This window comes from Ceratotherium simum, chromosome 7 (genome assembly GCF_057802395.1).
Source record: "Ceratotherium simum simum isolate JZ-2026a chromosome 7, ASM5780239v1, whole genome shotgun sequence".
NCBI lineage: Eukaryota > Metazoa > Chordata > Mammalia > Perissodactyla > Rhinocerotidae > Ceratotherium > Ceratotherium simum.
The window spans coordinates 76,156,311-76,170,510 of record NC_141906.1 but is presented as its reverse complement, the minus strand read 5'-3'; the positions used below and the strand labels follow the sequence as shown (position 1 = coordinate 76,170,510).

Below are 14,200 nucleotides of genomic sequence, written 5' to 3'. Positions count from 1 at the left end.
ATGGTTAGTGTGAGAGTTACCTTTAAGAAATCCCAGACTAGAACACGAGGTAATCTTAGGGCTGGGGTTGGAGTCGGGGGTTATGGCTAAAGGGTCAGGGTCAGAGAGTTTCTATCCTCTGGTCTCCTCCCAGTTCTCCAAGGCACTGAGGGCCAGGCAGGAAGCATCGGTTTCCTCAAAGCTGCTTCCCTCCTGGGGCAGACTCTCGGTCACAAACAACCACCACCACCCCGCCCCGCCCCTCCTTCCCTCTGCTGTGAGCTCAGAGCAGCAGGACAAAGTGTTTGGGACAAGGACAGAGGCCTGAGAGCAGCCATGGGCTCTGGAGGAGCGGGCCTCCTTGGGGCCGGGTGGCCCCTGCCTCTCCTGCTTCTGCTCGTCACGGGTGAGTATGGCCCTCCTTCTCCTGGCCCACGCTCTCTTGATCCAAGGCCTGGCCAAGCAGAGAAGAGGCCTCCCTGTTCCTTTGCTTCCTTTTTGCAGTAGGGGTGCCAGAGATGAGGATGAGGATGACGACGATGATGATGATGTGTGTGCATGTGTGTAAGACAGAGATACAGATTGAGAGCTCTCCAGGCCCTCACTTGGATCCCGAGCAAGCTGGTCCTCTCCCCTGCCAGTTAGCTTGTTATTTGGGAGTTCATCTTCAGACAAGAGAAGGCAGACGGAGGGTGCAGGGATTTGGGGGCTCTGTCGGTAGTCACACCAGGCTCCGCCTCCCTTTCCCTCCCAGGAGGCATGGCTCAGGACTCGCCACCCCAGATCCTAGTCCACCCCCAGGACCAGCTGCTCCAGGGTCCTGGCCCCGCCAAGATGAGCTGCCGAGCCTCAGGCCAGCCGCCTCCCACCATCCACTGGCTGCTGAATGGGCAGCCCCTGAGCATGGTGCCCCCAGACATACACCACCTCCTACCTGATGGAACCCTTCTGCTGCTGCGGCCCCCTGGCCAGGGACATGCCCACGATGACCAGGCCCTATCCACAGACCTGGGTGTCTACACTTGTGAGGCCAGCAACCGGCTGGGCACGGCAGTTAGCAGAGGCGCTCGGCTGTCTGTGGCTGGTAAGGCCTGGCAGGGGAGGCCCAGGGTGGGGCACACCTGGGGTGAGATGCCTGTGGTGAGGGAGGTTTGAGGGGATACCTGTGAGGGGAGGCCTGGGCTGGGAGATTGGGAGGGGAGAGCTGGGTCGGGGGTGGTCCTAGATGGGAGACCTGGGTGATGGGGCTGTGAAGAGTGAACACAAGGCAGCGAAAAGGTAGGTAAAGCAGAATGGGGAAGTATGGCAGGGGGGACCTCTGGGGAGGGGAGGACTGGATGCTGTTCCCTGCCGACCCTCCATCCTCCCCACAGTCCTTCGGGAGGATTTCCAGATCCAGCCTCAGGACACAGTGGCCACAGTGGGTGAGCAGGCGATTCTGGAGTGTGGGCCACCCTGGGGCCACCCAGAGCCCACAGTTACATGGTGGAAGGATGGGAAACCCCTGGCCCTACAGCCAGGGCGGCACACGGTGAGTGTAGCCCCTTTGCCATACTTCATCCCGTCCTGGGTATGGGCACACCCTGAGGGACTGGCCCACCCTCTAGCCCCACATCCCCTGCAGAATTTGACGGAGAGAAGGCAGTGAGGCCTTAAACTTCCCTCCCCACACGGGAGACTTCACGATGCACCTGGCCCTGACAGGTGTCCAGGGGTTCCCTGCTGATGGCAAGAGCAGAGAAGAGTGATGCAGGGACCTATTTGTGTGTGGCGACCAACAATGCAGGACAACGGGAGAGCCGGGGAGCCAGGGTGTCTGTCCAGGGTAAGAGGAGGGTGGGTGGTCAGCTAAAGTCAGGGCCAAAGTTGAGGGCTCCAGTTAGGGTGGTGTGATCAGGTTTTGGCTGGGATTACGGTATGTGGGGCTCAACCTGGGATCAGGGTCAGAGTATTGGGGTCCCCGTTTAGGGGGAGGTTCCCCCATCCTAAGTAGAAATAAAAGTGCTCTAGACCTGGGAAATCTGGGGGTTTTGGTTCTTCTGCAGCTGAGGGATGGTCCACTTCTCCATTCCTTTGCTCTGGCCTGTAGGCCCTATCCCAGCCCTATGTTCCCCACAGAGCCCCACGACTACAAGGAGCCTCTGGAGCTTCTGGCTGTGCGTATTCAGCTGGAAAACGTGACCCTGCTGAACCCTGACCCCACAAAGGGCACCAAACCTGGGCCTGTTGTGTGGCTCAGCTGGAAGGTGAGTCACAGGACCTAGGGGTGGGAGACAGTCCAGAGCTCAAGAAAGGGCTGGTCGTGAGCTCCCTGACCCCTCGCCCTTCCTCTGGACTCTTTCCCAGGTGGGCGGCCCTGCCGCACCTGCTCAGTCCTACACAGCCCTGTTCAGGGCCCAGACTGCCCCAGGAGGCCAGGGAGCTCCATGGGAGGAGACACTGCTGGATGGCTGGCAGAGCGCAGAGCTTAGCGGCCTCCACTGGGGCCAAGACTACGAGTTCAAAGTGCGACCATCCTCCGGCCGGGCTCGAGGCCCTGACAGCAACGTGCTGCTCCTAAGGTTGCCAGAACAAGGTCAGGACAGATGCCCCCAGGACCCAACAGTATACACTCTGGCCCCTTTTTGTCTGGGGGCCCCTGGACTATCCCCCTCCAGTCTTGGGGGATGTTGAGTCCTATTCCTGGACTCCCTTCTGCCCTGGCCAGGCAAGCAGATCTGAGAGAAGCTTCTATTCTCATTAGTGTGGCCTCTGACCCTGTGTCCCCATTCCAGGTCTTTTCCCTAGAGTCCTCTCCCTCAGCATCCCTTACAGCCTCTCTCCCTCCCTCCAGTGCCCAGTGCCCCTCCCCAGGAGGTGACTCTAAAACCTGGCAACGGCAGTGTCCTTGTGAGCTGGGTCCCACCACCTGCTGAAAACCACAATGGCATCATCCGTGGCTACCAGGTACCCCCCACAAGCTGACACACTCCTTCCTGGTGGTGCCAGGACATCCCTCTTCCCTGGCATCCGGGATACCCTTGCTCTGGGCACTGAGAAGCAGCACCTGTGCAGAGACACAAGGGAAGCTCACCGTTGTTGAGCAAGGACCTACTGTCTGCCGGACACCACCAAGCACTTACCTACATGATCTCGTTTCGTCTCACAGTCCTCCCCGGTCATTATCCCCAATTTACAGACAAGAAAAGTGAGGCTAAGGTTATAGGTGTAGGACTTGGAATAAGAATCAAATCAAACTGTGTCTGACTCTCACCTTCTAAGGCAGCGGGTGTCAGAGTGTTGTTCCTGGACCAGCAACATCAGCATCACTTGGGAATTTGTTAGACATGCAAATTCTTGGGTCCTTTCCCAGTCTTTATGAATCAGAAACTCAGGGATGGGCCTGGATTTTAACAAACCCTCTAAAGGATCCTGAGGCACACTGAAGTTTGAGAACCACTGGTCTAATGAATATTTTCTCGGATTACTTTTGTCCTCCTCTGTCAGTCTAGAGAGAAGTCTCTCTCACTTTGTAGGGGAGAAAGGAATAGGAAGTGCGGGTGCATGTCGGTGGGGGGGATGTCCCCAGCTGGATGGCAGAGCAGGATGACCACATCCCAGAGTCTGATCTGCAGATGAAGGGTTCAGCTGCTGGGACAGTGCCAGGAGGCAAGTGCTCATCTCTGCTTGTGCCTCAGGTCTGGAGCCTGGGCAACACCTCATTGCCCCCAACCAACTGGACCGTGGCAGGCGAGCAGACCCAGCTGGAGATCGCCACCCGAATGCCAGGTTCCTACTGCGTACAAGTGGCTGCAGTCTCTGGTGCTGGGGCTGGGGAGCCCAGTAGCCCTGTCTGCCTCCTTTTAGGTGAGAGCAGTGCCCACCCGCCCCACCTATATGCTTTCGGCCCCTATTCCCACCTTCCTCTCTCCCCGCTCCCACCTCACATTTCCAGCGCCTCCCGCTTGTCTACCAGACCCTCATTGCTTCACCTGCCTCCTCCTCCTGAGCTCCAAATCCCATACAGAGCAGGCCATGGAGCGAGCCGCCCGAGAACCCAGCGACCACGGTTCACGGACCCTGGAGCAGCTGAGAGCCGCCTTGAGACGGCCAGAGGTCATTGCCAGCGGGGGTGTTGTGCTCTGGCTGCTGCTGCTGGGCACCGCTGTGTGTGTCCACCGCCGGCGCCAAGCTGGGGTGCACCTGGGCCCAGGTGAGAGGGTGGAGTGGACTCCCAGGTGGTCAGGCCTTCCCTGGGTCCAGTTAGAACACTACAGGGGTTTAGATTTCTGGCCAGGTCCAGGGGACTCTGTATTTAGCCTTCTCCTGCCCTCTCCCAGGTCTGTACAGATATACCAGTGAGGACGCCATCCTAAAACACAGGTGAGAGATGAAAGGGGAGGGGCGTGAGGTGAGGGAGGGGCAGAAGGCCGAGGGACAGTGGAGCTGGGATGGAGAACTGGATGGAGTATTGTCTCCCCTGCTGCCAGGCAGTTTGGGGTCCTAGTACCCTCATCTCTCCTGACCTCCAAGTGAGAATTAATTTCTCTTTCAATAATGTTACTATCAGGCCACTTGACAGGTGAGTAAACCAAGAATTATAAAACTTAAGTGACTTTGCCCAAGACAACACGGCTGGTAGCTGGCCTTCTGAACTCCTAACCCAGGGCTCTCGTTACCGACCTCTCACTAACACTTACCACACTCTCCTGCTGACTCACCCTGATGAGTGGAGAATAGCTAGCACAGGAGGACCAGTCTAACTTCTAATTTTCTCAGTACACTCAGTGCTTACCTAGTGGTGCCTTTGCATTTGGTAAATCACCTACCTTTCCAGCAATCATTCCTTCACAGTAATCCATCCACAGGTCCAGCAGAGGGCGCTCTGCCCCCACAACATAGATTCTTACTCATTGTTCTCAATAACAAGACCAGCTTGCAGCTGCATGTGCTCCAAGTGTGTTGGGCTGCCTGAGCAAGTCTGCAGTTATGAGACAAGATACTAAGAAAGAAAACATCCTCTTTTTTCTCTGACTGGCTGAGTTTTACACTATAACCGTTTCATCTGCCCACCTCCTCCTGCTCTTTATCTCATTAGATTTCCTCTGGAAGGTTCACATTCCAGGTCTGCATCTTTCAACAGAAGTTTACCGAGCACCTACTATGTGCCGGACACATCCAGGCCTTGGGCTACTGTTTTGCTGTCAGTTTCTCAGCCCAGAGCAAGGTTCTAAGCTGGCTGGGGCCGTGTTCCTGTGTTATTCTTTGCTCACTGGCCTTTCTCTTCCAGCTACCTCCTGGGCTGTGTCAGCTCTGCCCTGAGCTTTCTCTGGCTCCCCTGGGACTTTATCCCTGTCCTTGAGGGAGATTCCATCCTGATCATTTTGTTCATCCATTCCTTTATAACAGTCTGCTTCTGCCAGGAACTCTCGATCTAGGCAGAGACAGCCATGCTAGCACATGAATGCAATCCAGTGTCGGAAACACAGAAACGTGTACAAGATCCATAGAAGAGTTTGGGGTGGGGAAACGTGGAGGAAGAAGATTTCACATTTACCCTGAAAGCAAGAAGGGGAAGAGCAAAGGGAGCAGCAAGAAATAGCCTGCTGTGTTCATAGGGAAAGACAAGCGTTTGGTCTGGCTGAGGCATAGAGTGTGAGATGGCTCAGAGCAAAGGATAAGGTGAGGGAGCTGGAAGCCAGATCAAGCAGGGCTCTGTCAGCCATGCTGGGCAGCTGGGTTCTATCCTGGTAAATAGGGAGCCATTGAAGGTTTTAGGCAGAGAAGTGCTTTGGTCTGATCCCTGTTCTTGAAAGATGGCTCAGGCAGCCAGCATGGCACCCACTTCAAAGGGAAGCAGGCTAGAGGTAGAGAGGCCAGTATCCATGTAGCAAGCTCCTGCTCCTCCTCTGCTGGCTGAGAGAGCTCACTTTAACTCATGTCAGCTCACAGCATCGGCCTTATATGGAAAGCCTCATTGTTGCCATTTCACAGATGAACAGACTGGGGCTTACAGAGGCCAATAGACTTAGTTGCCCAGGATTGCACAGCTAGGCTGCAGCAGTTGGGGATTTCTGGGTTGTCTGGCTCTAGATCTGTGTTCTTTTTGTCTAAACACACAACTGCCTCTCTGTAATACCTCCTAACTCTGGGCAACTTGGACTTACCCCGACCCCAGGATAAGAAAGGGGTGCTGAGTTTGGAACACCAGGACAGAGATCTTAAGGAGTTTGTGAAGGGCTGAAAAGCAGTGAGAATAAAGCTGATACCACCATCTCCTCAACCCCTTGTGCTCCCTCTGAGCCGGAGGTCTTAGCCAATTAGATCCTCACTTCACTCCATTTCTCCCTCCCCACCCCCACACTTCATTGCTCCAGGATGGATCACAGTGACTCCCCCTGGCTGGCAGACACTTGGCGGTCCACTTCTGGCTCTCGGGACCTGAGCAGCAGCAGCAGCCTCAGCAGCCGGCTGGGAGTGGACCCCCGGGACCCACTAGACTGCAGGCGCTCCTGTGAGCATGCCCAGTGGGCGCCAGGGCCTGGCAGTGGAGCAGGGACACCAGGACTGGAAAGGGGGGATGCAGGGTGGGATACTCACCGTAATTCCTCCTGTCGTTTTTATCGCAGTGATCTCCTGGGATCCCCGAAGCCCCGGTGTGCCCCTGCTTCCTGACACGAGCACTTTCTATGGCTCCCTCATCGCTGAGCTGCCTTCCAGCTCCCCAGCCCAGCCAAGCCCCCAGACCCCAGCTGTCAGGCATCTCCCACCCCAGCTGGCCCGGCTCTCCAGCCCTTGGCCCAGCTCAGACAGCCTCTGCAGCCGCAGGGGACTCTCTTCTCCGCGCTTGTCTCTGGCCCCCGCGGAGGCTTGGAAGGCCAAAAAGAAGCAGGGTAAGGCTGGGGAGGATAGACACAGCCTGAAGTGGGTGGTAGGAGGGGCCAGGAGTGGGAATGGGGTGGGCTGCACCCCACCCACAGCTTCCATCCTCCTGTCCTGGGGAACACCTATCACCAAAGCGCTCAGCTAGGAGTGTGCTGACCTCAGCTTTCCTATATACCGTGCTCCTGCTTCGGTTTGGCCATACCAGTAGTGAGCCCTGTTTCTGCAGTCAATTCGACTCAGCAAACATTTAATAAGCACCAGTGTATGCCCAACATGGAGACACAAGAGATACCAGATATAGTCCTTGCCCTCTAAGGGCTCAAAGTCTAATGAAAGTGCCTGACCAGCATACAAGTAATCCTAGAACCTGGCAGAATGTTACCAGTGCTAGCATGCAGCGTCAGGCTCTCATGGACTCATCTTCTTGTGCACTATGCCCGGGTCTTCCCGGGGCACCGACTCCTAATTCACTTTCCAGAGAAGAATGAGTATTTCCTTTCTGTGCAGATTTCTCTCCTGACTTTCAGCTCCCTGCTTTGACTTTCCAGAGAGAAATAATCATAGTCTCTGTTTCTTTAGCAACTCTCTATGTTAGGTGCATTACTTATACCTGTTATTTCATTTAATCCTCACACCATAATGGCTAGGTATTATTTCTCAAATTTTACAGATAGGGAACGAGGATCAGAATTGCGTAACTTGTTCAAAACCCCACAAGCTAATAAGCTGCAGAGCTGGAATTTGGAGCAAGAATGGCCCGCTTCCAAAGGCTCCTCTCAGTCTCCCTGGGAGTGCCCTTGGGAAATCGTACTCTCTCGCCTCTTTCTCCTGTTTCTGCACATTGGCCTGCACTCTGCCTGCTGTCTTCCTGAGCCTTCTGTGCTGGTTAATAAGATTTACAGATGTTTGACAGCCAATTTTTTTTAAGTGGATATAATCCAACTTTTATTAAGACAAAGATGGATTCGGAGTCATTAAGAGCTTGTCCAATACCCAGAACTTTATGACTCTAAATATTAGCAAAGCTGGCATTCCTTCCAGCTTCGCCTCAGAGTTATTGCATCAGAAATCCTCAGTGGTGATGAAATACCAGCTACAAAGAGGTTGCATAAGTCTCATTTAAAAACCAGCTTTCCCAGGGAGAACTACACGGACTTGAATATAATGTACAGCCCCTCTTAGAACACTAATGACACTGGGAAAAGGTGAGTAGTTTTCTAGAGCCAGTTCTCAAGAAAGGTTCCAATTCTGAGATGAAGCTTCCTAACCTCACTCGGGTATAGGTCGTCACTTTACCCCGTTTCTCCTGACCCCAGCCCCACCCAGTGCTGCCCCAGGATGGGTTGACCAGTGACTTCCCTGGGCTGGTGGACACTTGGCCCACCTCTGGCTCCCAGGGTCTCAGCAGCGGCAGCGAGATCATGCCATGATCTTGTCCAGAGCCACAGAGTGGCCTCTACTGCTGTCACCTTGTCCAAAAGACTGATGATTCTTTATCTTCTGAAACCGGCAGCCTCTCTGTGCCCCCTCCTTCACCTGCTTATTCCTTTTTCTTATTATTTTAGTTGGATTTTTTTCTCCACGACTGATATTCTCACAACTGTACTCTCCCGCATCTCATCCATTATATCAGGTTCTTAGTTATGCTTGCTTTGCTAGATACACTCACTGAATATCCTCATTCATTCATTGATTCAAACAAATATTTACTGCAATTCAGGTATGCCCAACGAGATTCAACCTAACCTTGATAACATTTTTATTCTACAGTTTAAATTCAAATGACATTGAAACTAAAATCCAAGTAATTCCAAGCAAGGTGGGAGGAGGCTTTTTGTTACCAGAATTAGAGGAAATTAAAGGGGCTGGGATAAATATAGCCTTTTCCAGGACTGGCTTTTTGCCTTTGCTTTCCACGCAAACCAAGCAACCAATGTGTGTGCCCATTTCTGAGCTTAGTCAGAAAGTCAGGCACTAGAGAAGGCACAGCTGATGACAGCAGACTTGGAGCACCTGAAGTGGCTTCCAGGACTCCCTAGATCATATGACGGCTAAAGGAAATGAATAAAAACCAAACCAGCCAAAGTACAAAAGGAAACTTCAATGGAGGAAGTCTAGCCATTGTGTGGGTTTTCATCCCAGTGACTCAGAAGGTCTGGCCACTGTACATGGATTCCCAGCGTCCAGATGGCATCTTGGTGGATGCTATAGCCTTGGTCTCATCCCTGCTCTGAACCTGCCCACAGTGACCCCCAGATCTTTGAAATTAGACTGACTAGAAGCGGCCTCGAGGGTCCTGCTGGTCTCTGGTTCACCAAGGAAAGATCCCCTTTCCTAACTGGGCGTCTGATGATGTGACACTAATCTGAAGGCTGTTTCTTTTCTCCTTTGCTTGATGTTCTCCTGGTTCCTGGTCTTGGGAAAATCTCTTCCCTTTATTACCCTGACCCTCTCTGGTTTACACTTAGATCCATTTAGGTTTTAGCCTGACCAAGAAGCACGCTCACAGGTCATTGCACGTGACTGGGTCTGTTCCTTCAGTCACCACGGCTTCTCTGTTTCAGAGTTCACTTAAGTGGCCATGTGAGCTGCCATCTTGTGAGTGATTCTTCTCACCTTGTGCTTACACCTACGTCTCTAATATCATCCATCCATTCATTCATTCATTCAACAAATATTGAATATCGATGGGCAGGGCATTGCTTACTGGGTGAGACCAACACACCTTCCTATTCTCAAGTTCCTCTTCCTGTCAGCTGACCCTCTTCTGTCACACCTGGCATGGTCTGGGGCCCCCTGGTTTTGTCTTATCCATTCAACCCATTACTCATCTTGACAGTCAAACCCATCTCCCCGGGTGAGAGACACGCAGGTTTCTCAGGGCAGGGCTATCCAGAATCATGTGAGATCTTTGCAATGTGAGAAATGGAAATTGACAGATTCTCTCCAAAAAAAGAAGGAGTATTTGTCTTCACAGATCCAAAAATTCATGAGAGAAGTAGCAACATGAGGGTACAGAGATTAGGAAGATTGGAATGTATACAGTAAAGGAGAAGAAAGTTGTTTTTTAAAGTATTTATTAGGCACCAGGAACTTTCCGATCAGTTTTTATTTAATCGGCAAAAACCATCATTTGAAGTGAGTGTTTACTTCAAATGAAGGTTTGGATTTACCTGAAAGGTTAATGGATTTACCTGAGGTCACACAGCTAATATGTGGCTGAGCCAGGCTATTAATGTAGGTCTTTTGACTCTAAGCCTGGTACTCCTGTCAGAACTGCCTGGAAGAAGGTGGGGAATGGAGAGGATGGAGGGAGGTTCTTCTCCCTTTTCTCTGGGTTCAGGGACCCTAAAGCTTAACTGAATGATAAAGTTGAAGATAGTGCCTGTGGTTGGGGTTTGAAAGGCCCACCCCCAACCAGTGACTCGTTCCTTTGCAGAGCTGCACCAGGCCAACAGCTCCCCACTGCTCCGGGCCAGCCACCCCATGGAGCTCTGGGCCTGGGAGTTGGGGAATAGAGGCTCCAAGAACCTTCCCCAGAGCCCAAGTGAGACCTTCTCCTGCATCTGGCTTCTCCTGTCCCAGGGAGGCTGGGTGGGGAGTGGGGTCAGGAAGCTGAGGGGGCTGGGTGGCCAGGCAGGCAGGCTGGGGTCTGGGGCTGACGGGGGTTCCGCCATTCTCATGCCCAGGAGCTGTGCCCCAAGCTCTGGTTGCCTGGCGGGCCCTGGGACCACAGCTCCTCAGCTCTTCCAATGAGTTGGTGACTCGCCCTCTCCCCCCGGCACCTGTCTCTCCTCGTGGACCCCCCACTCAGAGTCAGCAGACCCAGTAAGATGGCATGGGGTCAGGAGGCAGGGCTAGGGATTGAGTGGGATGGGGCGGGGGAGGGGGTGTTTCTGAGATTGGACAGGGGCGGGGGGAGGCATGGACAGTGACTCGAAGAAGTGCACTAACCATCCTGCCATCACTGTCTTACCGCAACCAGGCACTTGGAGGAGCCCCGAGTTCCCTCCTCCCTCCCACTGCCAGCCGCCCCCATCCCCGACCTTATCCCCTCCAGTCCCCCCAGCCCCTCCAGCCCCCAGGCCTCTTCCCTCTCTGGTCCCAGCCCAGCTTCCAGTCGCCTGTCCAGCTCTTCACTGTCATCCCTGGGGGAGGATCAGGACAGTGTGCTGACTCCTGAGGAGGTGGCCCTGTGCCTGGAGCTCAGTGAGGGTGAGGAGACCCCCAGGTGAGTAGCCTGAGGGATAACCAGAGGACTGCAGATAGCATGCTACAGGAGTATGCTTATCTCTACCCATTCCCCCTTCCTCAACTGGAATGTTTCTGCTACTGTGCCACTCTACCCCACCTCAACCATTGAATTGTCTCCCATTTTTCCTCTTCCTAGGAACAGTGTCTCTCCTATGCCAAGGGCTCCTTCACCTCCAGTCACCTATGGATACATCAGTGTCCCGACAGCCTCAGAGCTGGCGGACATGGGCAGGGCTGGAGGAGGGGTAGGGTCCGAGGTGAGGGGCTTGTTGTGCCCACCTCGGCCCTGCCCGACCCCTACCCCCAGCGAGGGCTCCCTAGTCAATGGCTGGGGCTCAGCTTCTGAGGACAATGGCCCCAGTGCTAGAGCCAGCCTCGTCAGCTCCTCCGATGGCTCGTTCCTCGCTGATGCCCACTTCGCTCGGGCCCTGGCAATGGCTGTGGACAGCTTTGGCTTTGGCCTGGAGCCCAGGGAGGCAGACTGTGTCTTCACAGGTGCGTGAGATCACCTTGTTTTACTCCTCACCTCCACCTCTTGGAGTGGACACCCCCCCTTCTCCCCAAACAAGAGGCAAAGCTTCCTAATCATGATCTTCATTGTCATCGTCCTTAAAACAGCTGGTTTTTGTTGAGTGATTGCTATGTCCCAGGAAATATGATAAGTGCTTTATATACGTTCAATATTAACAACAACTCTATGAGGATAATCTTTTTCTTTCTTTTCCAAATGAGGAAACTGTAAGTCAAACTGGTTTATTAACTTGCCCAAAGCCACTCACAAGAACAAGGATAAATAATTCAACTCTACAGCCCAGAGGCAGCCAACTGTACGGTCCACTCCCCTACCTCCAGGACTGTCCTCTTACCCAGACGTGGGTCTCCAGGACAGGTTGCTCCCTGACCGCTTCTCTTTGCTCCCACCCAGTGTTGCAGATGCCTCCTTACTATGGGAAGTTCTGTTTCCTCTCTTACCTCCCACTGTGCTTCCAAGCCCTTCCTCTTGCCCTGTCTGTGGCTGGGGTAGGCTTCCCTCTTCACATATCTAGCAGTGTGGGATCATTATCTCCATGTCAACAGAAGGTGGTTCAGGGCTCCCCATGCCCCTTTGGTGCTCCCATACTCGTACACTGTATCAGATCCCCTATGCCCATCTTACAAACCCTCACTCTACCCTTTGCCCCTAAGAAAAACAACGAGGCTTGTGGTAAATTGGAGAGCAAGGATTACCCAGGACAGAAGCACCCATAATAGAGGGAGAGGAAGGATGACCAAGGAGTGGGAGAGTGAAGGGAGTATGGATAGAAGGCCAGAGCTGGGCTGAGAGGACACAGTTCAAGCTCTTCTCTCTAAAGAAACCAAAGGACTGTCTTCTTTTCCCAGGGGGCTGGGGCCTCTAGGGATATGGCCACCGGAAATGATGGACTGAGTTGGGGCTAGGTTATGTCTAGGGTTAAGTGTATGCCTTAAGCAGGCCCCAAGCTTCCTGCCCTAAACTTGCCCCTAGGGGTGAAGGCTAACCCTCCACAGCTACCTCTACCCTCCCTGACAGACGCTTCATCACCTCCCTCCCCCCGGGATGACTTCTTCCTGACCTCCACCCTCTCCCCGCCCCTGTGGGAAAGGAGGGCAGACTGGTTGGAGGACATGGAGAACAATCACACTCAGCGGCTGGGAAGGGGGCTGCCTCCCTGGCCCCCTGACTCTCGGATCTCTCCCCAGAGAAGTCAGCTCAGCTGTCCTGCACCCAAGACCGGCGGTAAGTGTCTGTCTGCCTGGCTGATGTGGTGACCTTGACTGGAGGGCTTCTGGAAAGGAGCCGAGAGGGAGCCTGGGGTCTGGCAGGAGAGATAAGGAGCAGAGTGGATAACTCCACTCTCCTCAACTTCTCCTACAGACTCCTCCTGAAGTGTGGCCCTGAGGCTGCCAAAAGGAGAATCAGAACCACCTCTCCTGTCAGCCACCAGCCTGGGCTGCGGAGCGGGGGTCTTGGCCTACGCTTCTCTGCACTTGGGGTCCACCCTGCCCGGCCCCCAGGAGAGTTCTCCCTCCAGGATTGTGAAAACAAAATAAGAACAAAACAGATGTGGAGCCCTCAGGGAGCAAAAGTCATCACCTGACTCCTGGCCCTTGCCTTTTCCTCTGTTCCATCCACCCCTTCAACCAGGCCTTTTTGGCCCAAGCAGCAGCCCCACCTCCTGATCTCCCCACCCACTTGGATCACAGGAAGCGAGGAGCCAGAGGTCTTCCTGGAGGACAACAGGGCTTGTGGGAGAGGGCTGTGCAGGAAAGAGCGCTCAGAGCCTCCCCTCTCAGCTTCATCTGGACCATTCCTGTGGAGGCAGGCTCGACTCTCTCCCTAACCAGACCATGTAGAACAGATAAAGAGGGATGCCACTGAGGCAGTGAGGCCCTACCTCAGTACCAAGGCAAAGGGTTCAAGATGAATCTAGGGAAGAAGCTGAAGGAAGGGAGGTGTGAAAATGTGGGACAAAAACACCCTCCTTATACTTTTGTCACTATGAGCTTATGGAATTTGACACTATAAAACCATGATGATTTGAGTTCTGTGAGATCATTCCCCGGAGCACCACTGTTGGGAGGGCACCTGGAGATATGGACGTGTTACCTGAGTTAGAAAGGGAGCAAGCATTCACTGACACTCAGAGAGTGTCACTCATTTCTGTTCTGTAACTGAGAAATTATGTGTATCTATCAGATTTTAAGCAGAATCTAGGAAAGGGAGGGGTGGTGGATTTTTAGGGTCTGCTGGTCTTAGCAACTGTTTCTGAGAAGACAACTCCTGCTTTTAGCGGTCCCAGCCCCCTCCCCAAAGACCGGTCCCAGATGGTTTCTTAAAATAGACAAAGAACTAAATTCCACAAAAGGCAGAACCACCTGTAATGATTGGCCAGTGAACACCTTTCAGAAATAACAATGAACAGAGAGATGGTGGAGCAAGACGTCCAGGGTCTGAGCCCAGAAGGCTACTAGAGGACAGGGACAGCCATGCCTTTCTCACTTGGTGGGAAAGTCACCGGCAGAATCCACAAGGTCGGGGGTCACTACTGAGCATGGCCCCGGGCCATAGGAAGACACCTCTAGG

At 53.6% G+C, this 14,200-nt stretch overlaps 1 protein-coding gene across 1 annotated transcript; it reads left to right on the top strand.

The window, feature by feature from the left end:
• Positions 1-315: 315 nt before the first annotated feature.
• On the top strand, positions 316-13,002 carry ROBO4 (roundabout guidance receptor 4). The gene is made up of 18 exons (XM_014793714.2): positions 316-385; positions 734-1,063; positions 1,353-1,510; positions 1,684-1,804; positions 2,098-2,225; positions 2,326-2,554; positions 2,813-2,925; positions 3,657-3,825; positions 3,986-4,171; positions 4,299-4,341; positions 6,336-6,472; positions 6,588-6,851; positions 10,283-10,390; positions 10,533-10,671; positions 10,829-11,074; positions 11,234-11,592; positions 12,647-12,853; positions 12,992-13,002. The coding sequence occupies exons 1-18, from the start codon at positions 316-318 to the stop codon at positions 13,000-13,002; spliced, it is 3,018 nt and encodes a 1,005-aa protein (XP_014649200.2).
• The last annotated feature ends 1,198 nt before the right edge of the window (positions 13,003-14,200 follow it).